This window comes from Petaurus breviceps, unplaced genomic scaffold, assembly GCF_028583685.1.
Source record: "Petaurus breviceps papuanus isolate PSGF00001 unplaced genomic scaffold, PetGlider_PUasm1.0 398, whole genome shotgun sequence".
NCBI classification, from domain to species: domain Eukaryota; kingdom Metazoa; phylum Chordata; class Mammalia; order Diprotodontia; family Petauridae; genus Petaurus; species Petaurus breviceps.
Window position 1 is genome coordinate 144,142 of NW_027186314.1, and position 25,597 is coordinate 169,738.

Here is a 25,597-nt window from a genome sequence, read left to right on the forward strand (position 1 = left end):
TCAGCCTGGAGGCCAAGCTGCGAGCCAAGGATGAGTCTTAGGTTTGTTTGAAGGCAGGAGGGCAAGAAGCAATAAAGAGATAGGGAAAGGTTGAGGAGCAGAGGGGAGGAGGGATGGGATGATGAGGGGTGGGAGAAGGAGAGAGAGAGAGGGAGAGAGAGGGAGAGAGAGAGAGAGAGAGAGAGAGAGAGAGAGAGAGAGAGAGAGAGAGAGAGAGAGGGGGGGAGAGTCAAGGAGCTGGGAGGTGAGCAGGCAAAGAGGGGGCTGCTGATGGAGCGAGCCAGGCCTGGGATTTGGCAAGGCCTGAGACAGGGAATGAGGGCTCTGGGAGGCAGGAGTGAGGGCTCTGGGAGTGGGGGAGTGAGGGAGGGGGGGAGGAGATTGAAACCCCAGAAAGAGGATCCCCCAGGCTCACTCAAGGGCCTGGTGGTTTTTTGTTCATCCTTGTTAATGACTCAAGGCTGGAGTCAGGGTTGGTGTGTTGGGCCGGGGTTCATCAGTTCAACAAATTGGGAAGGGGCTGCCCCAGTGGTCCCTTAGAACATTTGGATCCAGAACATTGGTTCTGGATCCAGCAGCCCACGTTTGTTTGTTGTTAATTTTTATTTATTTATTTTTAGTTTTCAACATTTATTTCCACGAAATTTTGAGTTCCAAATTTTCTTCCCATCCCTCCCTTCCCCCCACTCCATGACTGTCTGCATTTTGATGATCCCTTCCCCCAATCCCCTTCTCGTTTCCTGTAGGGCAAGATGGATTTCTATACCCCATTGCCTCTGTATCTTATTTCCCATTTGCACGGGAAAACAGTTTTTAACATTTGTTTTTAAAACTCAAGTTCCAAATTCTCTCCCTCCCTCCCTCCCCACCCACCCTCTTTGAAAAGGCAAGCAAATGGATATAGATTGTACATGTGTAGTCATGCAAAACTCTTCCATAATAGTCGTGTTGTGAAAGACTAACTATATTTCCCTCCATCCTATGCCACACCATTTATTCTATTCTCTTTTGACCCTGTCCCTCCTCAAAAGTATTTGCTTCCAACTACCCCCTCCCCCATTCTGCCCTGGCATCTATCACCCTCTGTCCCTTATCCCCTTCCCCCATACTTTCCTGTAGGGTAAGATAGATTTCCATACCCAATTGGATGTGTCTGTTATTCCCTCCTTAAGCCAAATTTGATGAGAGTAAGGTTCACTCCCCCCTCTTTCTCTCCCCTGTAAAACCTTTTTCTTGCCTCTTTTATGTGAGACAAATTACCCCATTCTTTCTTTCCCTTTCTTTTCTTACAAATACATTCCTCTTTCTCACCCCTTAATTGTATTTTTTTAGATATCATCCCTTCATATTCAACTCACCCTCTGACCTCTGTCCATATATATGCCCTCCAACTACCCTAATAAAGAGAAAGATCTCATGAGTTATAAATATTGTCTTTCCATGTAGGAATGTAAACAGATCAACTTTAATAAATCCCTTATGATTTCTCTTTCCTGTTTACCTTTTTGTGCTTCTCTTGAGTCTTGTATTTGAAAGTCAAATTTTCTGTTCAGCTTTTTTTTTTCTCGAGAATGCATTAAATTAACACCTGGCTATGTAACCTTGAGCAAGTTACTTAACCCCGATTGCTTATAAAAAAAAAAAAAGAATGCATTAAATTACTCTTTGTCATTGAATGTCAGTTCTCCCCCTCCTTGATTGTACTCAGTTTTGCTGGGTAGGTGATTCTTGATTTTAAGCCTAATCCCTGAAATATCATATTTCCAGCCCTAGCCCAAGTTTTCTTTGTGGTTCTGAGATTCTGCTTTGCTCATGGAGTACTGAGCCTTTGATGTGGGGGCTGAAAAGCGAGTACAATCTAGCCCAGTAATAGAGGAATGGTTGGTTGGGACTGGACAAAGGCATTTTTGAGTTCTTGAAGTGGAAACTGAGTCCTTGTGGGAGAAGGGGAATCAGATGTGATTCCCCCAGCCCCCCACCATCCCCACCCCAGGCTGAGGAGGACTGCAGAGATAGCTCAGGGTCACTGAGTCTCCTGAGGAACTCAGAGTTTAGGGTGTATAAGGGCACATCAGCATGCACACTGTAAGCCAGGATCTGAATTCCTTGATAAAGGGGGGAGAATCTGCCTGTGGGCTTGGTGGTGTTTATCACCTGGATATGAATGAATGAATGGAACAGCGTATATTGAGGATGGGTGCTCAGCCCTGGAAGAGTGAACCAACCATTCTAGAATGAATGTTCCTGTTCTCCAGGAACTCCCATTGAAATGGGGGTAACAGGTCCCAGGGCAGACTTCAGCTGAGGGCCAATGGTGAGGCCGTGAGGATTGGGCCATCAGTCTGGATGGTGACCCTGGAAGATGCTGAGTAATGATGGGAAGAAGTCTGGAAGGGCCCATAGGGAGCCAGGAGCACCCTGACCAGTGGGGGATGGGAGAGAGGCCTGGGCTGCACTGGAGAAGGCGGCCTGGGGGAGCCAGGAGATGGAGGGCAGGAGCTTTGGGGAGCAGGGCAGCCTTCCCAGGTCCTTGGGCTGTCCCACCTCCCCTGCAGCCCAGGGTGGCAGGCCTTCCTCATTGCTTTCCCCATGAGCAGGGCTGCCAGGTTGGAACCAGAGAGGATCCCCGCAATGGAGAGAGGAGTGCCAAGGAGGATGGAGGGGCAGGTGCCAGGACAGGCCTGTGCAGGTGAGTGCCAGAAGGTGGTGTGAGGGCATCTGGGAGCAGTCTCCAGCTTGGTGGGAAGAGGGCTGTTTCCCTGCAGTACTTCTGGGTCAGGAGCTCTCCCACCAGCCTCTGCAGCAAGAAGACATTCTAATGGGGGCTGGAGGAGCGGTCCTGGATGTGGGATCCCTGTGTAGCTGTGATCGTATCTCTTTGGGTGACTGACTGCATTTGTCTCTGTGTAATCATGCTTGTGTTGGGCTTTCTGTGTCTCTGTGATGGTCTTTGCCACAGCCCCTGGGTTTTGAGGTGGGCTTTTCAGATGGGTAGCAGTCCCACAGGATGGGAGGAAACAGAGAAGCCTTCAGGGTATTCCTTCTCCCTTCTGGACTCTCACCTCCTTCCCTCCAGGCTCAAAGGATGTGGTCCTTCCTTCTTGTCAGGCCTGAGCTCTCCCGTTGACCCCACCCTTGGTCCCCTTCCTTCCTAACTCCTCTTAGACCTCTGTCCAGATATGATCTGCCTCTCCCATGTCCCTGTGTCTTCTCTCAGCCCTTGTCCCTTCAATCCAACTAAAAAAACAAAAATAAAAACCATTTACACCGAAGAAGTGTAAGATACAGTGCCAGGCTTGGGCATATGAGACAAAACCAAAACAGTCCATGCCCTTGAGAATGATGATTCTACCGAGGGGAGGGGATATGGTCACCCCCTCCCCCACCCCCAGAGAATCAAACAGAAGGTGATTTCAAGGAGAGAAGCCTCCAAGCAGGATCCTCCCACCCGAGCCTAGAAGGCAGGTGAAGGATTCTTAGCCATGCAGGTGAGGCAGGGATTGTGTTCCCAGCCAGGGGCACAGACTGTGCAAAGGTGTGGGTGGAGAGATGGCATGTCCTGTCTCTTAATAATTTGGCAGCTGAGGAGAGAATGAATGAAAAGAAAAAGAAATAGATTGAACCAGGAGGACCAGTCAGGAAGTGAGAAGTGATGAGTAAGGCCTGGGGGGATGGGAGGGGACAGAGCTGACACATGTGGAGGGTCTGGCTACAAGACTTGCACCTGATTGGACTTGAGGGCTAAGGCACAAGAAAGGGGCCTGGTTGATTCTGAGATTGTACCCCTGGGTTGGGGTAGGGTGGCCTGAAACGCCGAACACGGGATCCCAGCCTTGGAAGGGACCTCAGAGGCTCCTCATTCCAACCTGGCCCCAAGCAAGGATCCGTCCATGATGTCTCCAAGAAGCAGCCACTGGGCCTCTGCTAGGGGACATCTGGGGGTGGGAGGTGCTGCTGAAAACAAGAAGAAGAAACACTATGGGACATCGTGCAGCTGCTGCAATATAGAGTGTACAGCCACTTATGGAGCTCAGGAGCGGAACAGTTGGTAGTGTTCACATTTCCAGATGAGGAAGTTACGTTACAAGTCCAAGGTCACCCTGTCAGCTAGTATCTCCGGTGGGCCAAAAGCGACCTGTCTCTCCCTCTGAGCTCACGGCCTTTCCTGTCACACACTCACCTTGCAGCTGGACACAGTCACACCTGACAGGATGACCTGGAGACTGTCTTCTCAGGGGTGTGGCCAGGGAGAAGTCTAACAGAGGGAACACTGAGTGCCAAGGGGAGTTCCCCTCCATCAGGCCAACGTCCCCTCCTTTGTCACTGAAGGCATCTTAGGGGTTGTCTTAGACCCAGAAAGGCTGGGAGGTCCCTGTGAGACAAGGAGACCAATGTGGAGATGGTGGTGTGATCCGGGGCCTGAGCCTCTGGAGCAAAGAGAAGGTGAAATTCACTGATGGACAGATTTAAGAGCCACTCAGGTTTTGAGCCTAGGTGATTACAAAGGCTGTGGTTCTTTTGCTGGGAAAATAGTGAAATTGGGAGGAGATGTGGGGTGGGAGGAAGATTGTGAGTTCAGCTTTGGTTTTGCTCAGTTTGAGGACCCTGTGGGCTATCCCAGGATGTCTGCCTGGCTGAGGATGACCAGTGCTGGAGCCCCAAAGAGAGAGGAGGGAGGGTACGTTGGGGTATCCCAAAAGTCATTGTGCACTTTTAGGCTTTAATAACTTCAGAAGAGTAAATGCCACAAATTTCCAAAATAACATAATTTGAAAATTTAACTATTTAGATTTCTTTTGACCACATTTTGTTTGGTGAATTTTAAATCTCACGTGAACACTTTGTCATTGTGCATCGTGTGTGTTTCTGGGTGCCCCTTTCTCAGACCAGGGGATCGAGAGACAGGCCCCTCTTATTCAGCCATCTCGGTCACCTCATACCTCCAGTAAGTTTTTTCTGTTATGGAGTCACATCAAAATGGTCGTGTCAGCACTGGGATTCTCTGGAGGCTCTTAAGGCTGGGAGTATAAATGCAAGCCTTTCAGTCTCTGAGCTGTGGCTGATGAACGTTCTTCCCCATTTACTGCTGTGGTGTGTAACATGAGCTAGTGGGTGTTTGGAATTGTGGTAAGAAACCTACCAAAATGACACCAACTGGAAGGATTAACCTTTCAGATGTTCTTTGTAAGTCTGTAGCCTTTGTACTTAGGAAGGTATTAAAGCTGAAGATGGCCACCAGCCTTTGGGAAGCCCCTGTAGAGCTCTGGGAGGCACCTGCTTAGAGATGATCATTGAAACTGTGGAAGCAGAGATAGCTAAGAGGGAGAAGGGTGAAAAGGGAAACCTCACATGGAGGCATGGCATGAGAGGTAACTGATCAGAGAGACAGGAGAAAACCAGGAAAGGAGAGAGGGCAGCCACCCCCTCTGCTCTCCAGTTCATATTTCTGTGCTGTCCTCCCTGGTAGGATGTGAGCACTTAATGAGTGCTCTATTTGCTTATCCATCGATCTACTATCTGTGTATCTGTCTGTGTGTCCATCTATTCATCTGTCTATAATCTATCTATCCACCCATCTATTTTTCTGTCTATATGACTATCAGTCTATCCATCTATATGGCTATCTCTCTCTCTTTGTCTATCTATTGGTATATCCATCCATCTCTATGCCTATCTATCTGTCTATCTATATGGCACTTTCTCTCTCTCTCTCTCTCTCATTAACAACTGCACAGTTCAAGAAGAACAATGGTTCAGCCAAAGTAATTGAATCGAACAATTAAAAGTCCCTCGTAACCTTGGAGAGTGGATCTTCTCCCTCTTTCCAGAGCTCTCTGCCCATGGGTGACCCAAGGACTCCCTCCAATCTTTGTGTCTGTCTGTCTGTGTTAGGGAAGAGACATCTAACAGGAATGGGGACCTCTCCAGGCCTCCCTTCTTGCATTTTCTCTCTTGTTCCTCAGATGTATTATCTCTGAACCTTGCCCTTCCTCAAGAGGTGAGCCCAGAGGAGAACAGACTGATCACAAGGGGCCTATTGGCCCAAGGTGAGGTGAGTCAGGGTCTTCTCGGACAATGAACAAGTTTCCTTCCTGAATCCTGGATAGGTTATTTGGACTGGCATTCAAAACCTGATTCATGCCTGAGAGCTTGACTCTGGGGCTACCCTCCTTGTCTCCAGCATTGAGGAAAAATTCCCAGAGACCCCCTGGCTTACTCTCTAGAGACCAAAGTCTGCTGCAAAGAAATGACTTCCCCAACATGATGTAAGAATCAATAGCAATTCTGGGCCTGGAGCTTGGAGTCTCCTCATTACCCAGTACCTGGGGACCCCTCCCCCCAGTCTGCTCCCAGTCACACTCTCCCCTCCCCCAGATCTATTTCCTTTCCATCTGACCTGCCCCTGTCACCCCCTTCCCAAAGGCCTGTGCCAGGGCAGGCGACAGCATGGATGTGTTCTATGTTACAGGAAGCAGTGACCTTCAGGGATGTGGCTGTGGACTTTACCCATGAGGAATGGGGGTGTCTGAGTCCGGCTCAGAGGGAGCTCTACTGGGAGGTGATGCTGGAGAACTACAGGAACCTGGTGTCCCTGGGTAAGGTCACCTCCCCTGGGCTCAGGCTCTGACCTGCAGACACCTCTCCCTGAAGGATAGCCTGGAATGTGGAGCCGGGATAGCCTTGGCTGAAGTGCTTTAGACATAAGATTCCTCCTCATTCCAGGGCCCAGAAAGTGGGTGTGTTTACACTTTCCTGCCCTTCCCCTGGCTAGAAAGTGTGAGTTCTAGTAGACTCTCAAAGAATAATTAACCTACAATATATAAATGGTTTAGAAAAATAAAGAAAAGGGGCCATCCTCCCTTCTCTTCCCATCTTATCCAATTCTTACCTTTATGTACAGAGAAATAAAACTATAGACCAATATCCTCAGTGGATATATATGTATATATGTGTGTGTGTGTGTGTGTGTGTGTGTGTGTGTGTGTTTTAGAGGAGGGAACGCAGGGCAATTGGAGTTAAGTGACTTGCCCAAGGTCACACAACTAGTAAGTGTTAAGGGTCTGAGGCCAGATGTCAACTCAGGTCCTCCTGACTCCAGGGCTGGTGCTGTATTCACTGTGCCACCTACCCACCCCTATCCTCAATGGATATTGATGCAAAAATATTGAATAAAACATTAGCAAAGCAGTGTAGTCAAAGAATTATTCACTGTGACCAAGTTGGATTTATGCCCAGAATATAGGAGTAGTTCAACATTAGGAAAATGAGAAACACAAAAAATTATATCAAGGGTAAGGAATAAGCATTTATTAAGTACCACCTGTATGCCAGGCACTGCTCTAAGTGCTTTTACAAATGTTATGGCAGCTAATGCTCACAACAACCCTGGGAGGTGGGTGTTGCTATTGTTCCCATTTTATAGCTGAGGAAATGGGAGGCAAGCACTTTACATGACTTGTTCAAGGTCACACAACTAGTAAATGTCAGAGGCCAGATTTGAACTCAGGTCTTCCAAACACTGTACCAACACGCTATCCTCTCTCCACCAATAATAAAATAATTACCATTCCATGACTGTCATAGATTCAGGGAGAAAAGCTTTTGACAGAGTATGCCATTCATTTATGATCAGGACACTGGAGAACATGGGGGGGAAAAGGATTCTTCTACACTATAGAGCTTCCATTTAAACTCAGCAGGAGAAAGGTTAAAGGGGCAGAATCAGCATGTTTTAGGGCAAGGAGGGAGCTTCTGTACAGGGCAAGACAAGGACCTTGCTCAGAGACAGCTTTGATGAGAAATAAAACAGGGCTGTAAAGATGCTATTAGCTTTTGATAAGTCTTCATGATTTAAATCAAGTTGCAAAAAGGAAATCAATGTAAAATTAGGACAGGAAAAGAAAAGAAAGATCTCATATTATTTTGAAGGTATTGGGTATGAACATTTCCATATAATAAGAACAGAAAATGGGGGTTCTTTATGACAGTGTGCATCTCATGCTTCACTTTGATTTACCTATCTATCTTTCTGTCAGTCTATTTATAAACAATTGGACACAGTAGTGCCAGCACTGCCCTGTTTGTCTATGCCCCTGCCAAACTCCTTTCCACTTCTGTGCATATTTTTAAAATGTCATTGATGTTTCTTTTTTTATTTTCTTCTTTTTCTGTATAACTATCCCATTCCCTTAACCCCACCCAAACCCAGGCCTCCCTTGTATAAAATAAGCATAGTCAAGCAAAACAAATTCTCACATTGGTTGTACCTGAAAACCTTAGGTCTCATTCCACAACTGAAGCCCATCATCTCTCGGTCTTTTGGAGGCACAGCTGGTCATTCTTTCCTTATTTGACTCTCGAAGCTTTCTCAAGGATATCATAGGGGCAAAGCAAAGATGTCATCTTTATGATGGAGTTCTAGAAAGGCTAGCTATAGGAATATGACAAGAAATGGAAGTCAAGTGCATAAACCTAGGCAAAGAGGAGGACAAATGATCTCCATTAGTCAATGACATGATTATTGACATAGAAAACCCCAGAGATTCAACAAAAGAAGCATAGTTTCAATAAAATGGGAAAAAATAAACCAACAAAGAATGTTTGTACATATCCCTACTCATCCTACAGGAGAAATTTAAATCAAAATAATTTCAAAATGCATAAAATGTCTAGGTGTTAGTCTACCAAAACACACCAAAGACTTGAAATAGGTAAATGTAACAGTCATCTCTTTATACAGAACCCACCACCTTGCAGAAGAGCTGTTCCACTTTTAGACTGCTCTTCTCATTAGGAGGTTTCTCCTTACATCAGGTCTAAATTGATCTCTTTGCAATTTCCACCCACCAGTCCTAGTTCTGGGCCAAGCAGAATAAGTCAGACCTCTAATACCTAGCAGTATGAGATTGGGAAGACAGCATTGGACTTGGAGTCAGGAAGACCTAGGATCAAATATAGCCTCAGTCACTTATCAGCTGTGTGACCCTTGGCCTCAGTTTCCTCATCTGAAAAATGAGGGGATTAGACTCAATGACCTCTAAGGTCCCTTCCAGCTCTGAATGTATGATTCTATGGTCTTCTATTCTGCAATCTGAATAGCCCCAGTTCCTTTCCCTAATCTTTTTAGGATCTAAGCTAGAGGCCCTCTACTGCCTTAGAGGTTGTCCAGCTTCTCAATGTGTCCCTTCCAACATGTAGTAGTGAGAACTGAAGACAGTGATCCAGATGGGAGGAAACAACACTACAGCTCAGAGTCCAGTGTATCCAAGAGTGCTTTAGCACTTTAGGTGACCAGCTCACTGTGGATTGGTGAGATTCAGGAATTTGGTAAGAGTTGGATTAGCCCTTTGAGGTCCCTTGTTGTTTGAAAGCAAATACTTTTCATTGTCTGTTACTTTCAGCCTGGGACACAAGATTGGAGAACCAGAAATTAGTGGAAGAGCAAGGAGCATCATCAGGCACATTCATGGGGAGAGGAAATAAACTCCAGAATGACCCCTTGGAAGAGGGTCCCATTGAGAAGTCCAGACTGTGGGAGCAAATGATGAATCTCACAGCAGGGGTCCCAGAGAAAGTCCTTGGTCAAGAAGAGTGCCTCAGTGAATTGACTCTCTTTCCCAAAGAAACCTCCAGTGGCCAAAGAGACTATGAATATAATGACCTTGAGAAAAAACCCAGGCACACGAGATCATGGAATCAGAATGTATGCAGGCATCTCTCCTATTACCAGCCAACCTTTATTCCACATCAGAGACTACAGAGGACTGAGAGATCCTCTGAATGTGAGGACTGTGGAAAGGCTGTTAGCCAGAACTCACATCCTGTCCAATATCAGAGTATTCCTACCATAAGAAAACCTTTTGAATGTAAGGAATGTGGAAAGTCTTTCAGTTGGAGTTCAGGACTTACTGAACATCAAAGAATTCACACTGGAGAGAAACCATATAAATGTAAAGAATGTGGGAAGGCCTTCAGCCAAAGTTCAACACTTACACGCCATGAGAGAATTCACACTAAAGAGAAACCATATAAATGTAAGGAATGTGGGAAGGCCTTTGCCTACTCTTCATCCCTTATTAAACATAAAAGAATTCATAGTGGAGAAAAGCCCTATGAATGTAATGAATGCAGGTCAGCCTTCAGGCATAAGTCACATCTTACTAAACACCAGAGAATACATACTGAAGAGAAACCCTATAAATGTCAGGAATGTGGAAAGGCTTTCACACGGAGCTCACACCTTATTCAACATCATAAAATTCATACAGGAGAGAAACCTTATAAATGTAAGGAATGTGGAAAGGCATTTATCCAGATCTCAGCCCTTATTATGCATGAAAGAATTCACAGTGGAGAGAAACCTTATAAATGTGAGGAATGTGGAAAATCCTTCAGTCAGGGCTCAAATCTTGCTCAACATCATAAAATTCATACTGGCGAGAAACCTTATAAATGCAAAGAATGTGGGAAAGCCTTCAGCCAGAGCTCAGCCCTTACTACACATGAAAGAATTCACAGTGGAGAGAAACCCTATGAATGTAAGAAATGTGGAAAATCCTTCAGTCAACGCTCAAACCTCACTCAACATCAGAGAATCCACATTGGAGAAGAACTTTATGCATGCCATTGATGTTCACTCAGAGGAAGGATCTTTACCATCTGAGGATTCATTCTGGAGAAATGTAATGATTATGGGACATCTTTCACTATGGAGGAATCTTATTGAAAATAACACCACCCTGGACAGAAACCTTAAGAGTACAAGGAACATAGAAAAGCCTTCAGTCAGTGGTCTCCCCTGCTTCACCATAAGTGAACTTGTTCCGCAGGGAGCCCAACAAAGTTAAAGATTGTAGGAAAGGAATAAGTGATCATATCTAAGTTCAGTTTTCCTCCATCACCACAGAACAAGAAATATGCCGGATCAAATGATATAAAATTTTTAAATGATCTAAATGGGAGGAAGAGCTAGAAATCTCCATAGGGAAAATCCTGCAGAAAGGCCAGCTAAAAGACAGAAGTACTCAATAAACAACAACAATAAAAATTCCTAATATTCTAAATAAATACTGTGGGCAAAAACATGACAAGAAATCTTGAAGGAGGAAGTATGTTGTGATATCCATTACAAATCCCCATAAATTAGAATAAAACTAGTGCAAGAAACCTGATGTCCAGAATAGTTGAGAACCTTTTGAAGGATTAAAAGGAAGCAGCAGGATGTAGTATTTAGAGACCTGGCCTCTGAATTAGGAAAATTTGGATTTAAGTCCTGTCTCTGATAACATGCTAACTATGGCTGTGGGCAAGTCACTTAATCAGTCAATCAATAAACATCAGGTGTTTACTCAGTGCCAGGCACTGTACAAAGTGCTGAGGGTATAAGAAGAGGCAAAAGATAGTCTCTGCGCTCAAGGAGCTTACATTCTAATGGGGTAGACAACATGCAAACAAATATATACAAAGTAATCTATATAAAGGATAAATGGGAAATAACAGAGGGAAGTTTAGTGACCCAGGTAACTTTATAAAACTAGATGCCAAACACGATTGATGGAGGGAGTTTACTCAGCAAGAATTCCCTATATCAGTGCTATCACAAGTATAGTTCAAACCAAAAAGAGTAAAAGGAGATATGAGAGAAAGTCATGTTCTTAAATGGAATTCAGAAATGCAAACAAGAACAGCAGGTCTATAAGAGCTGAAAAGTGTTAATGAGCAGTGGGCACCCTGAAAGACAGTGGCAAGTAGAAGCCCTAAACACCAAGATGCAACAAGAGATAGAAAATCAACATCGAAAGACAGAAGGAAAAAAAAGTAACAATTGAGATCTCCACAAACCAGAAACATGGAGCTTGGCCAAGAACCAGCAGTGACCCAGTTCACTAGTCCAATGCTCATTAAATCTCCAAACAGATCCTAAGGGGAGGAGTTCTCATTTTATAAGAACCCCCGGGGAAACTGGAAAGTGATTTCACTATTTACACTGGTTCTTTTTTTTAATTAATTTTTTTCTTCTGAATTTGTACACCCCCCCAAAAAATTCAACATATACAACAGACACTGTGAATCTCCTTTTTATACCACTGTTTTTAGTATATAATAAATTCCATGTTTCTTTCAAGACTGTCTTGTCTATGCTTCTCTCTGAAATTCCTTTTCTGTGTATTTTAAAATATTTTAAAGGCCTCGTTTTCTCAAATATATAGAAAACGATCAAATTTGTAAAAAAAAAAAAAATACAAGTCTTTCCCAATTGATAAATGGTCAAAGGATATAAACAGGCAGTTTTCAGACAAAAAATAACAGTTATCTATAGTCCTATGAAAAAATCCTCCAAATTGCTATCGATTAGCAAAATGCTAAATAAAACAGCTCTGAGATACTGCCTCACACCTACCAGATTGGCTAATATGACAAAAAAAAGAAAATGATAAATGTTGGAGATGTGGGAAAACTCAGACACTAATGCGTTGTTGTTGGAGATGTGAACTGATTCAATCATTCTGGAGAGCAATTTGGAACTCTGCCCAACAAGCTATAGAACTATGCATAAATACCACTGCTAGGTCTATATCCCAGAGATATCCCAAAAAAGGGGGTGGGGGAGGATCTATTTTTACAAAAATATTTCTAGCTGCTCTTTTCGTGGTGTCTGAGAATGGGTGGCTAAACAAGTCGGGGCATATGATTATGATGGAATTGATTATGCTGTAAGAAACAAAAAGCAGGATGATTTCAGGCAAACCTGGAAAAAAGATATGAACTGATACAAAGTGAAGTGAACAGAACCCAGACAACATTTTACACGGTAACAGCAACATTGAAACATTGATCTACTGTGAATGACTTATCTCTTCTCAGCAATACAATGATCCAAGGCAGTCCCGAAGGATTCATGATGAAGGGTGCTATCCACCTCCAGAGAAAAGAACTGATATTGTTTGCACACAGACTGAAGCAGCTATTTTCCACTTTCATTCTTTCTGTTTTGAGTCCTCTTGTACAAAATTACTAATATGGAAATGTATAACCTATATCGGATTGATTACCATCTCAAGGAGAGGGGGATAGAATTTGGAACTCGAAACCTTAAAAAAGTTAAAAAATTGTTTTAACATGTAATTGGGGGAAACCTAAAATAAATTTAATTAGATAGAATTAAGCATAAATTTGATTCGATGTCAACAATATATTTTCAATAATTATTAGGGTTACTGAATAACTAATTATATCGAAATTTATATAAATCGTCATTTAAATTCCATAATTAGATGCCACTCGGTGCAGGACACCTGCTGGCACTTCCACAGCGTGGGACCCGAGCAGGACATAGGGGAATGGGAGATGCGGGGGCGGGATGTAGATCCGGGTCCTAGATCTAGACCCCCAGATTTCTGAACCTGCCTGCTGTGCCTTTTCCAGTAAGATCTTCCTCACCCCCCCTCTCCCCTGGGGCAATGAGTGAAGGACAAGGCGGGGCTAAGAACAAGCCACAATGCCTTCCTGGAGTGCCACCATAGAGGGGGAGGGGAGGAGCCTGAATGTGTGACGTCACGGGGCGGCAGGTGGGGCGGTGTTTATCGTTCGCCCAAGACTGTGCCATGCTGTGTTTTTGTTTGTGGTTCTGGGTCCGCTGCGGGCTTGTGTGTCCTTGTCTTCCTTCTTGTGCGTGCGTGTGTATGGAAGTATGTGCGTGGTTCTATGTTCCTGTGTGGCTGTGCGCGTGTGGTTATATATGTCCCTGTGGGGGACTCCCCTCACAGTCGGGTTAACAGTGGTGGGACGTGATTTGTGTCTCTTTATCTTTGTATATGTCCGTGTGTGCCCGCACCGTGGACTCCCCTCGCGGGCTCTGGTTTGCCCTGGGTGCTTACAGTGATTTCTGTGGGGCTTTTGTCCCCCACCCTCCCAAGGTCACGCTTGTCCGTGTGTGTCCATGTGTGCGTGCCCAAGCGGGGGGCTAACCTCGCGGGCTCTGGGCCCTGGTGTCATGGGGGTCCGTGCTTTTCCCCAGGCATTCCCCCGCCCCCGCTCCTCAGCCTTTTCTAGGACTGGAGCCCTAGGGGCAGCGGGCGGAGGTGCCAGCCCTGGGAAAGGGTTTCCGAATCCTCCTCAGAATTGCCAGCATGTCCATAGCCCAGTAAGAACTTGGCCAAGGGCCGCGGGGCATCGCGAGCTGCACCAGGGCTGAGGAAACCGTCTCGACCTGGGAAGTTACCCGGGGTCCCGTTCCCTCCTCTGGTCTGGGTCCGAGGCCGGTCTCAGAGCCACGTCCTCCATCCCCTGCGCCATGCTAGGCTGCCTCCAGCCTAGGCTCCCCTCCAGCATCTCACTGCATCTCTGCAGTAGCCACGGGCTGGGATGGGAGCTATCCTCACCTGGCCTTAGAGGTCAGGGACCAGGCTGGCAGGAGGGCAGCGCCCAGCCTGGATCTCCCTGGCTGCAGCCCAGAGACTCAGCCTGGAGGCCAAGCTGCGAGCCAAGGATGAGTCTTAGGTTTGTCTGAAGGCAGGAGGGCAAGAAGCAATAAAGAGATAGGGAAAGATTGAGGAGCAGAGGGGAGGAGGGATGGGATGATGAGGGGCGCCATTGGGGTGGGGGGGGTCAAGGAGCTGGCAGGTGAGCAGGCACAGAGGGGGCCGCTGATGGGAGGGAGCCAGTCCTGGGACTTGGCAAGGCATGAGACAGGGAATGAGGGCTCTGGGAGATGGGGAGGGGGGACTCTGGGAGAGGGGGCGGGCTCTGGAAGACAGGGAGTGGGGCTCTGGGAGAGGGGGAGAGGGAGGTCTGGGAGACGGGGAGCGGGGGCTCTGGGAAACGGGGAGCCGGGCTCTGGGAGAGGGGGTGTGAGGGCTCTGGAGACAGGGAGAGCGCCGAGCTGAGAACCAAGGGGTCCAGATTGGGAGCCCGGAAAGGGAAGTCCCAAGGCTTACTCAAGGTTCTGGTGGTTTCTTGTTCATCCTTGGTGACGACTCAAGGCTGGAGTCCGGGTCGGTGTGTTGTGCCAGGGCTCATCAGTTCAACAAGTTGGGAAGGCGCTGCCCCAGGAGTCCCTTAGTACATTTTAGGGCGGAGGACGTTCTGAATCCGGCAGCCCACCTTTTCTTTGTGCTTCGGAGATTCTCCTTTGCTCCTGGAGTACTGAGCCTTCTTTGATATGAAGAGGTGAAAAGCTGGTTAGGTCTATCTAGGGAAGGAGGAATGGTCCCTTAGGACTAGATAAAGGCATTTTTGAGTTCTTTATTGTGGAAATAGAGTCCTTGTCCGGGAGGGAGACTCAAGGATTTGATTCCCCCAGCCCACCCCCACCCCAGGCTGAGGATTGCAGGGATAGCTCAGGGTCACTGAGTCTCCTGAGGAACTCGAGTTTAGGGTGTTTGAGGGAACATCAGCATGTACACTGTAAGGCAGGATCTGAATTCCTTGAAAAAGGGGGAAGAATGCTGCCTGTGGGCTGGTGGGTCACCTGGATCTGAATAAACAGCATTTTTTAATCAGGGGAGCTTGGCCCTGGGAATAGTTAGCCAATCATTCTAGAATATTTCTGTTCTCCAGGAGCTCCCATGGGAAACTTCAGTTGAGGGCCAATGTCGTGGCCTCAGGGATTGAGCGATCAATCTGGATAGAGGGATCCTGGAAGGTGCTGAGTGTAGGGAGTGTAGACCCCTCCCCAAGTCATTTTGAACTCCCAGATCTGAGAAAGGCCTAAATCCTGGACTGGCCAGTCAGGAGAGGCACTATGGCCCACTCTGAGCTTCATCTACCATAATGCTTTGCAATGCTCTAGAATGACACACATGCTTTGCTCTCTGAATGAACCCCTTCCTGTGTCAACAACTGAAGCCCAGCATTCTTCTGTTTATGACCATGGTGGACAGGATGCCTGGGAATGGACACAATCTGGAATAGTGGGACATTTATCTTGGCATTTTATGGACATATGCTATGTAGGGGAAACATAGACATCCTAGGTCTATAATTTCAATGGACACTTTAGCAATACTCTTATCTTACTGTATTTACAACCTACTCACTTTAGAAATTTCTTTCTCAAATTATGGTTAACATATACGGAGACCATAATTTTGGCTGACACAGGCATCCTGAGCCAGGAAGGGAGGGAGCAAGGGCTGAGAGGGAATGGGTCTAAAGACAGAAAATCTGCTTTGTCAGTCCATAATTGAGCTCACTGTCTCACAATGAGTATCTCTATATGCATGTTTTGCAACTTGTGAGAGAAATAAACATTCATATTCAGACTAATTTTGTTTGTCTTTCTACGATGGGATTTAGTAATGGTTCACAGGAGCCAAGAAAATTCAGACCAGTGGGGGGGGGGGGTGGGAGAGGGGCCTGGGCTGCACTGGAGAAGGTGGCCTGGGGGAGCCAGGAGATGGAGGGCAGGAGCTTTGGGGAGCAGGGCAGCCTTCCCAGGTCCTTGAGCTGTCCCATCTCCCCTGCAGCCCAGGGTGGCAGGCCTTCCTCATTGCTTTTCCCATGAGCAGAGCTGCCAGGTTGGAACCAGAGAGGATCCCTGCAATGGAGAGAGGAGTGCCAAAGAGGATGGAGGGGCAGGTGCCAGGACAGGCCTGTGCAGGTGAGTGCCAGAAGGTGGTGTGAGGGCATCTGGGAGCAGTCTCCAGCTTGGTGGGAAGAGGGCTGTTTCCCTGCAGTACTTCTGGGTCAGGAGCTCTCCCACCAGCCTCTGCAGCAAGAGGACATTCTAATGGGGGCGGGAGGCGCGGTCCTGGATGTGGGATCCCTGTGTGGCTTTGGGTGATCGTGTCTCTTTGGGTGACTGACTGCATTTGTCTCTGTGTAATCATGCTTGTGTTGGGCTTTCTGTGTCTCTGTGATGGTCTTTGCCACATCCCCTGGGTTTTGAGGTGGGTTTTGCAGATGGGTAGCAGTCCCACAGGATGGGAGGAAACAGAGAAGCCTTCAGGGTATTCCTTCTCCCTTCTGGACTCTCACCTCCTGTAAGGATTATGGGATTTAAAGATCTTCCATGCCCCATTGGACTTGCTGACATAACAGGAAGGGGCGGAGCAAGAGGAATCGGAAGCCAAACTAGAGTTCCTGCAGTGGCTGGCGGTGGTGGCGACGGCGGCAGCAGCAGCAGAGGCAGCGGCAGCGCGAAGCCCTTTCTGAGTCAGCCAGAATTTCTGCTAAGGACTCCTGCTGAGGACTGCCAGGGGCTGGAGCTGCTGGGAGCGCGCTTCCCGGACGCTGGGTGGTTGCTGTGAGTGGGGAGAGGAGGACCTTTGCCTGAGGTAGCCTGTTCTGTTTTAAAGGCTTGAAAATGTGGGTGCTTTCTACTTTATCTACCTGTGCCAATGTCATAACTACTCTGATGGCTTTCACTTTCTGGTTTTGGGACTCAGTCTTTTGGTATCTTAATAAATTTTCTAGTTTATTCCCCCATATGGCAAGCATGATATATTTTGTGATGGATAATTATATCAGCATATCTGTAATCTCCATAGGCATTGTGAATATGGCATTGCTGATACACCTCCTTCCCTCCAGGCTCAAAGGATGTGGTCCTTCTTTCTTGTCAGGCCTGAGCTCTCCCATTGACCCCACCCTTGGTCCCCTTCCTTCCTAACTCCTCTTAGACCTCTGTCCAGGTATGATCTGCCTCTCTCGTGCCCCTGTGTCTTCTCTCAGAGAAGGATAGGAGGAAGGGAATAATTACTTAAATATCACCTACTCTGATATCCCTATCTTATAGTTGAGGAAATGAGGCAAAGGTCAAGTGACCTGCTCAGGGTCCCACAGCTAGCAAGTGTCTCAGGCTGGATTTGAACTCAGATCTTCCTGATTCCAAACCCAGTGCATGGAATGAACAAAGACATGAGGTTTCTTTTGCATTTAATAAGGGCTGATCATTAGCAGAAGATGACATTCATTATACCTCTAGGATCCTTTTGTGCATGACTGGATGTAAAACACAAGTACCTACAGAAACTGGCTGCATGTACTCACATTCAGCTCCTCTCTAGTATAAATTATGTTAGTAATCTGTGAGCTGAAGGTGAGCATTCTGATGTTCTGTAACAGCTGGGCTGGGGCTGAAGGCCCTTCCACAATCCTGACATTCATGTTTCTTGCCAAGGTGAAGTCTCTGATGTTGAATGAGGATTGATTCCCGGTGTGGCTAGAGGCCTCTCTCTCCTGGAGATTCTCTGCTATTGAGAGAAGTAAGAGTTCAGGCTGAAGCTTCTCCCCCATTCTTTCATTTACAAGACTTCTCTCCACTGTTTTCTGACGTGACCATCTCCTAACAGTTGTGCCATCCATATTCCTTACATTGATCAAGTTTCTCTCCAGAATTAATTAGTTCCCTTATTCAAAATGAGAGTTTTAACTTCACTCACAATTTCCCTCCCCTCTCTGTAGAGGTCACCAAGGACTGTGAGGCAACAAGAAATATTCCCATGTTCATTTTAATTCCATGATCTCAAGGTCCCTCAGGTCTCCCAAAGGGAGATGTATATGGACTCCCTTCCTAAATGAGGTCATGTTCCCAAAGATAGTCATCATCCTGAAACCATTTTTCTGGGAAAGGGATTTCCCTCGTCTCTGCTGGAAAGTTATCATTTCCTCCCATGACCCAATCTTCTGGATCTGTCCTCTTGGAGTCTGCCCACTGGTGTCCCTGGGGAGGCTGTTCCTCCTGGATCTTGAGGTGGCTCCAGTCCTGAAGTCTAATATCCCAGGCTGAAAAAAGCTGAGAAAGAAAATGATTTCAATCTGTTATAAGGGACCTCGAAGGGCTAATCCAGGGGCAGGGCCACATGGGGCCCTCTAGGTCCTTAAGTACAGCCCTTTAATTGAATCCAAACTTCACAGAACAAATCCCCTTATTAAAAGGATTTGTTCTATAAACCTTGGACTCAGTTAAAAGGTCGAACCCAGTAATGGGAATGGGAATCTGAAGATCTTTCCTGCCCCTTGGCCCCTTGATAGGCTCAAGTGACTCTGAGAACCTTCCCTGATTTGAATATATACTCATATCCTCTGCCCTCTAATAGGATGAATGTGGTCTCCTGGAGCCTGTGGCAGGAGGCTTGTTTTTCAGGACAGCCCACATCTTGTTGCTTTGTGACTGGGCAGTGGGTGAAGAGGGTTGTGCCATTCTCTGACCCAGGAGAAGGCTATATATACCCTGATGTGAGGTTTTGCTTGGGGGCTCACTTTGGGAAGAGTTGTGTGATTTGGCCAGATGAGACTCTGGGAAGCTGTTGAGACCCCGGCTTTGAAAACCTAGATGTTGGTGCTTCCCTCTCTGGTAACTGTGATTGGTATGGATATGATGGTCAGACAGCTGGAAGCCCTGTCGGCTAAATTGTGTTATTTTCTGTTGTAAGTTCTGTTTGTATTCTCTGAAGTTCAGGGTGCTTACTTTCCCCCCTGAAATAGGTAAATGATACATGTTTGATTAAAGTAAGATTATTAATCCATTTTGAGTTGCTTTCCTTTAGAGAGCAGATCTGAGAACCTGTGCTAGCAGCCATCCTGGGTATGCTGGGGTGCTTGCTGCGACACACCCAAGGACCTAGGAGGCCACATGTGGCCACCTCTGGTCTAATCCAGTCATCACCAGCATCATCAGTCGTCACCCTCAGCCACACAGAGTTGGCCAGCACACAAGCAAATGACACTTTAGGAGCTGTCCTATGTGAGGAGGCAAGGTGCCTCCTGGGCGGCCCCCCTCCTCTGCCAGTGTCTCCCCCACCCAGGGTGTGAACTCCATTGGCATTTGTCACATTTATCCCCAGGACTTAGCACAGAACCTGGCACACAAGAAGAGCTTAATTAATGCATGCTCTATCTCGAAAGTACCTATTCATGTAAGTGCTGTCCTCTCCAATAAACTCTCAACTCCTTGGGGGTGGGTGGGGGACATCTCTCCCCAGGCTTCGCATTCTGATTCTAAGCATAATGGCCTGACAGAGAGGGCACTCAATGGGAGCTTGTTGGCAAACACATGTAGATGGCCCTACCTAACTGACCAGTGCCCCTCCATCTAGCTGATGAGGTACAGGCTCTGGGGACCTCCCTTGGATTCTTGATTGAATCATCCCATTTGAGGAGGCACTGACCTCATTAACTCCTCCTGAAGACCCTCCCCAAACTCCTCCTCTAGACCACCCCTAGATTCCTCCCAGGACCTTCTGTAAATAAGACCCCATCTCACACCATGGGTGAGAGCACCATAGAAGGACCCAGCACAGACTTACTCTGTGTTAATGCAAACGAATTTTTAATAAATTTTACTTTTCTTTGGCTGAGAAGACTCGAGTGGAATTCATTCGGCAGGTACTCTGGGGTCTCCAGAGCAGCCCTAGCCCTCTTAGGGGTTCTCTCTTGACGGCTGCCTGTTGGTGCTTCCTCCTTCCCACAGAGAGCTGCTTGTTGGGACACCACCTTACAGATGCCATGTTTGTATCTCTTCCCCTTGTTTCAAAAAGATCCGGCTTGGCATCCAGGAGCCCTATTCATGGGCAAGGAGATGATATCATTCTGTGGGTGCTGAGGCTACAGATTGCCTTCCCAAGAGGGACAGAAGCAAAGGGCATTGCAGCCTAGTGTTTCATAAACCCAGAGATCCCAGCTATGGGGACAAGAACTCACTACTTGATAAAAATCTGTAGAGCAGACTGGAAAGTCATCTGGCAGAAAGCAGGCACAGACCAACATCTCACACCACTCATCAAGGCAAGTTCCAACTGGGGACATGAGGTGACATTACAAACAAATTAGAGGGGCATGGAAGGAATCAACTCTTAGAAGTATAGAGAGGGGAAGAGTTCATGACCAAACAAGAGACAGAAAGAACGATCCACAGGAGGCAAAATGGACAATCTGGATTACATAAAACAAAAAGTTTTTGCACAGACATTAGCTAAAATCAGAAGTCAGTCAGTTAGTTAATAAGCATTAGTAAGCACCTTCTATGTGCCAGGCACTGTGCTCTAAGGACTGGGGATACAAAAAGAGGTGAAAGACAGTTTCTACCTTTGAGAAGCTTACAGTTTAATGCAGATACAAGCAAACAAATATACACAAACCACACAAAGAACAAATAGGAAATAATTAGAAGAGGGGAGACACCAGAATTAAGAGGAGTTGGGAAAGGCTTCTGGTAGAAAATGGGATTTAAAGAAAACCAGGGAAGCCAGTACAGAGGAACAGCATTCCAGGCTTGGAGGTGTAATGGCAAACAAAATAGAATTTTTTGCTGTTTTTCTGGATTGAGTTTTAGCTAATCAAGTGCCTTTGAGCCTCACCTTTGATTGTATCAAGAGTCTTTGATTGGAAATAATATGCATTGTATTGCCCTTCATAGGCCTAAGGGAGTTTGGAGATCTTCCCTGTCCTTAATAGGCCTAAGGGAATTTGAAGATCTTCTCTGTCCTTAATTGACTGAATGTCATCACGTGGGAGCCCACAGTGGGAAGAGCTTTCAAAAAGGGTGGAACAGGAAGGAGCAGATAAGAAAGCACAAGCAGAGCTGGGAGTAGGCAGAACTGAGAGAGAGAGAATGTTTGTGATGCTTGGCCCTCTGTCTGCTGTCCTGTATTGGTTTCTCAGACAGAAAGTGAATTGAGACATTAGTGTTGGTAATGTGTGTAAATACTGTTGTAGCCCTGTTAAGCTCTGTTCTCTTAGAAACAGAAACTGTGAAGAACTTGGAGTGGAGCAGTCCCCCTGACCTGAGATATGGAACAGGAGTGGAGAGCTGCCTACTTGTGCATCCAGACAGGAGTTGGGAGTGGTCAGCCTGTGGAGGAGGAGCTTTGGGGTTTGGAAGCCAGCTGAAGGAGGACTTTACTTGGATACTCTGTATTGACTGAGGAGATTGTAACTTATTGCACCCTAGGGGTGGATGGTGCTTGTATTTTCTGCTTTCCCTTAAAGATGACTATAAGATAAACTGAATGATATGTTTTAAGACTATGTGTCCACCTTAGTAAGAAGTTATGTTGTTGTGAATGTGTGCTTTAGTTTCTTGAATGTTATGCTTTAGTTTATTGCTGAATAAATAGAGAGTTCATTATATTATGCAATTAGACCCTTAAAATTATCCACAGCATCAGTCTTCAGTAGAGCTGGTCATGTTTGGATTTACAGGAGGACAGCCAGAGAAAATTCCAGGAGGCCAGAGGGCCAGTATCAGTGGATGGAAAGGGGGTAAGGTGTAAGAAGACTGGAAAAGGAGAAAGGGCCAGGTCACAAGGACTTTGCTAAGCAGAGCACTTTCTATTTGATCCTTCAATTATAGGAGACACTGGACTTTACTGAGTTTATTAAAAGAAGCCAAGTAAGTGGGGAAAACATTCCTTGTAGCAAGTTTCTCTAATAAAACTCTCATTTCTAAGATACATAGGTGGGGTATACATACATAGGCATGCACATGCACTTATGAATGATATCCATGAATTTAAAATCAGTTCCATCCCCCAATTGATAAATGGTCAGAGGATTTCAGAGGGATAAATGTATCCTATCAGTAACTACACTTTAAAAATGTTTTAAAACTACAATAACAGAAAAACCGGAAATTAAAACAATTCCGATACTCTACCTCTTACCTGGGGCAGCTAGGTGGGACAGTGGGCAGAGTGCTGCACCTGGAGTCAGGAAGATCTGAGTTCAAATCTGACTCCAGACACTAGCTTTTGACCCTGGGCAAGTCCCTTCACCCTCTTTGCTTCAGTTTCCTCATCTGTAAGATGAGCTGGAGAAGGAAATGGAAAACTACCCCAATATCTTTGCCAAGAAAATACCAAAAGGGATCATGAAGAGCTGGACACGACTGAAAAATGACTAAGCAACAACACTCATGACCACCAGATTGGCTAAGATATCAGAAATGGAAAATGACAAGCCATGAACAGCTGGGGAGGCTTGTTAGGAAAGGGCAGGAGGTTAAAACATGCCTAAGCAGCAGTCACACAAAAAACTATTAAACTACGTACACCCTTTGACCCAGCAAAGCCACTATTAGGTCAAAGACCAAATTGGTCAAAGAAAGATAAGGACCCACATGGACAAGCAGCTCTTTCTGTAGTAACAAAGAATTGGAAACAGAGGGGATGCCCATCAATTGGGGAGTGGCTGAACAAGCTACCACACATGAATGTGATGGAACACTACCATGCTGTAAGAAATCATGAAAGGGACAGTTTCACAGAACCCTGGGAAGACCCATTTGAACTGATGTAGACTAAAGGGAGCAGAACCAGAGAATAACATATGCAGAAATTACAATACCAGGCAGACAAGCGACTTTCAAAGATTTAGGAGCTCTGATTAACACAATGACCCATCACGATTCCAGAAGACTAGTGATGAAACATACTGCCCACCTCCCAGTAATGTGCAGACTGAGACATTATTTTTTTGGACATGGTCAATGCAGGATTGTTTTGTTTGACTGTACATGTTTGTAACACACATTGTGTTTTTCTAGCATGCTCAATGGGGCTAAAGATGGGAGGGAGAATTCAGATCTGAAAATGAAATAAAATTTAATTTAAAGACAACCACCAAAAAAAGGAAGGAGATGGGCACAATTGAGAAGGCGTACGGTGCAGTACGTGCGCACACACACCATGTGCACACCCACAGTCTCTGGGGCCAACAGACAATAGGAGTTTGGCTTGGGAACAAGCCCAGCCCAGAAATGCAGCCATCCCCCTGCTCTCAGCTCTGAACTCCCCAATGGCAGAGTTTGAGGGTCATGGGGGGCTTCACCCCTCAGGAGGGCTCAACCTTCCTTATTCCCACACATTCAGCTAGCCACGCTCTAGGGAAGAGAAAGGCCATTCGGTGCTGGAAGAGGGAAAATGGGTCTGCAGGTGTCCTGGAGGGAAGGGAAGTGGGCAGGGAGAGGACTACGTGGTGTCAGTCATTCTTGGGATGTTCCACCTCCACAACTCACATGCTCTGTGATCTTAGGAAGGTAATTCCCCTCTCTGGGTCTGTTGTCTCTTAGGACCTCACTTTACTATTAAGGACAGGGAGGGTGGCGGTTTTAAAGCTCGCTCTCACACATGTTGCTGCACTATGAGTGTGACAGTGGGAGCCAGAGAACCTGGGTTCAGACACCAGCTCTGAGGCTTTCTATAGGCCTGCAGGACCTCAGGCAGGTAGTCAGCAAACATGAAGAACCTACCACATGCCAGGCACTGTACTGGATGCTTGGCCATCAATGCTGCCAGCCATGTCCCCTCACTTCCCTGGGCCTCAGCTTTCTCATCTACAAAATAGGCCTAGAGGGTCCTTATGGTCTCTAGTCCATATCCTATAGCTGCATGAACCTCTGTCTCACTGTCGGGGGTGGGCTGGAGCACCTCCCACCAGGGCTGTGCTGACGCCCCTAGTGGTCTCAGTCACATAAGGCTCAGCAAAGGAGGCCTTCACATCAGGGGCCCTGAGAGGAGGAGGGTTCCACCTTCTAGACCCCTCTTCCTGCCTGAAGGCCAAGCTAGTCAGGATGCTTTGTGCCTCTGCCTGCGGCCCTCGGGGAAGTTGAGGAGCTCTCAAGGCCCCACTCCCTTGCTGGCTTTGTGCCTTTTCCTTAGTGAAGGTGACTAAATCTGGACCCAAGAAGGACACTGCAAGTCTTGGAAGCAAGAAGTTGGGAGCTGTGCCCTTCTTGGACAAGACAAAGGCTGTAGGAAGCTGAGACCAACCCTGCTTGGGCTGGCTTGCCAGAAACATGAACCTGGAGGGGCTTGTTAAGAAAGGGCAGGAGATTAAAAAAATGCCTAATCTGCAGTCACACAAAACACTCCATGTTTGATTAGTTAGGTGCCAATCAGAGAGCACAATGTAGTTCTAAGGTACTGCTGTTTAAGGCTTTGAGTCTTATGAGGAAAAAATAAATAGCTGTCCTATACCTGGTCTACACTGCACACTACTTTTCCATACCCTCTTCTGGGAAGATTCTAGACATGGGCCAAACCTAAGCCTGAAGTGATTCTCCCCAGAGCTCCTGGGTGGGAGTACAAAAAGCCAGAGTGGGAGACTAGAGCTGGACCCCTCAGGACAGTCTAAAGCTGAGAAAGACCCCCTTAGAGAGGAAGAAGATAAGGGTCCCAGCACGCCTGGCCTCACTACTGTTATCCCCAAGAGGCTGACCAGGAATCAGGGAACTGGGAGGATAGCCCTAAGTCCTAAGGAGAAAGGAGACCTCAACTCACCTGGGCTCTGGCCAATAGGACCCAAGCTGCCACTCCATCCTTCTCTGGTAAAGGGCAAGACTCGGGGACAGCAGATCTGAGGGATGAGAGAGGAATTGTAAAGGCAGCTACAGCTGACTAAAGATGTCCTAAGGTGGACACACCTCGATGTGCCCTGTCCCACTCCCCACACACAGACATGAGGAAGCCCCAGAATCTCTAAGGGTTAGAGAACTCTTGGGAGAGGCCCAGGATGGTAAGAGAGGTCATTTAAGTTATGGGAGGGAAGGAGGGGGTGCAGCAAGGGGGCAAGGGCAAGACCATACACAGCTTTGGGGATACCCACATCTTAGGGCTAGAAGGAAGGCAAAGAGCTGCTGAAGGACACAAGGGTGGGA

General features: G+C 46.7%; 2 protein-coding genes across 4 annotated transcripts in view; one reads left to right on the top strand and one right to left on the bottom strand.

The window, feature by feature from the left end:
* Positions 1–13,161, top strand: part of LOC138170841 (zinc finger protein 383-like) — a 14,564-nt gene extending 1,403 nt beyond the window's left edge. Inside the window, exons 2-5 of one of the 2 annotated variants that reach the window (XM_069100349.1) lie at positions 2,598–2,689; positions 5,964–6,052; positions 6,470–6,596; positions 9,402–13,161. In XM_069100349.1, coding sequence (XP_068956450.1) covers positions 2,632–2,689; positions 5,964–6,052; positions 6,470–6,596; positions 9,402–10,630 — 1,503 coding nt within the window. In that variant the 5' untranslated portion in view covers positions 2,598–2,631 and the 3' untranslated portion in view covers positions 10,631–13,161. Of the gene's footprint in view, positions 1–2,597; positions 2,690–5,963; positions 6,053–6,469; positions 6,597–9,401 lie in introns of those variants that run through there. The other variant, XM_069100350.1, reaches the window with a different exon arrangement.
* The window catches only part of LOC138170835 (zinc finger protein 420-like), a 72,493-nt gene that overhangs the window by 27,889 nt on the left and 19,007 nt on the right, over positions 1–25,597 (bottom strand). The gene's annotated exons all lie outside the window — the stretch shown is intronic.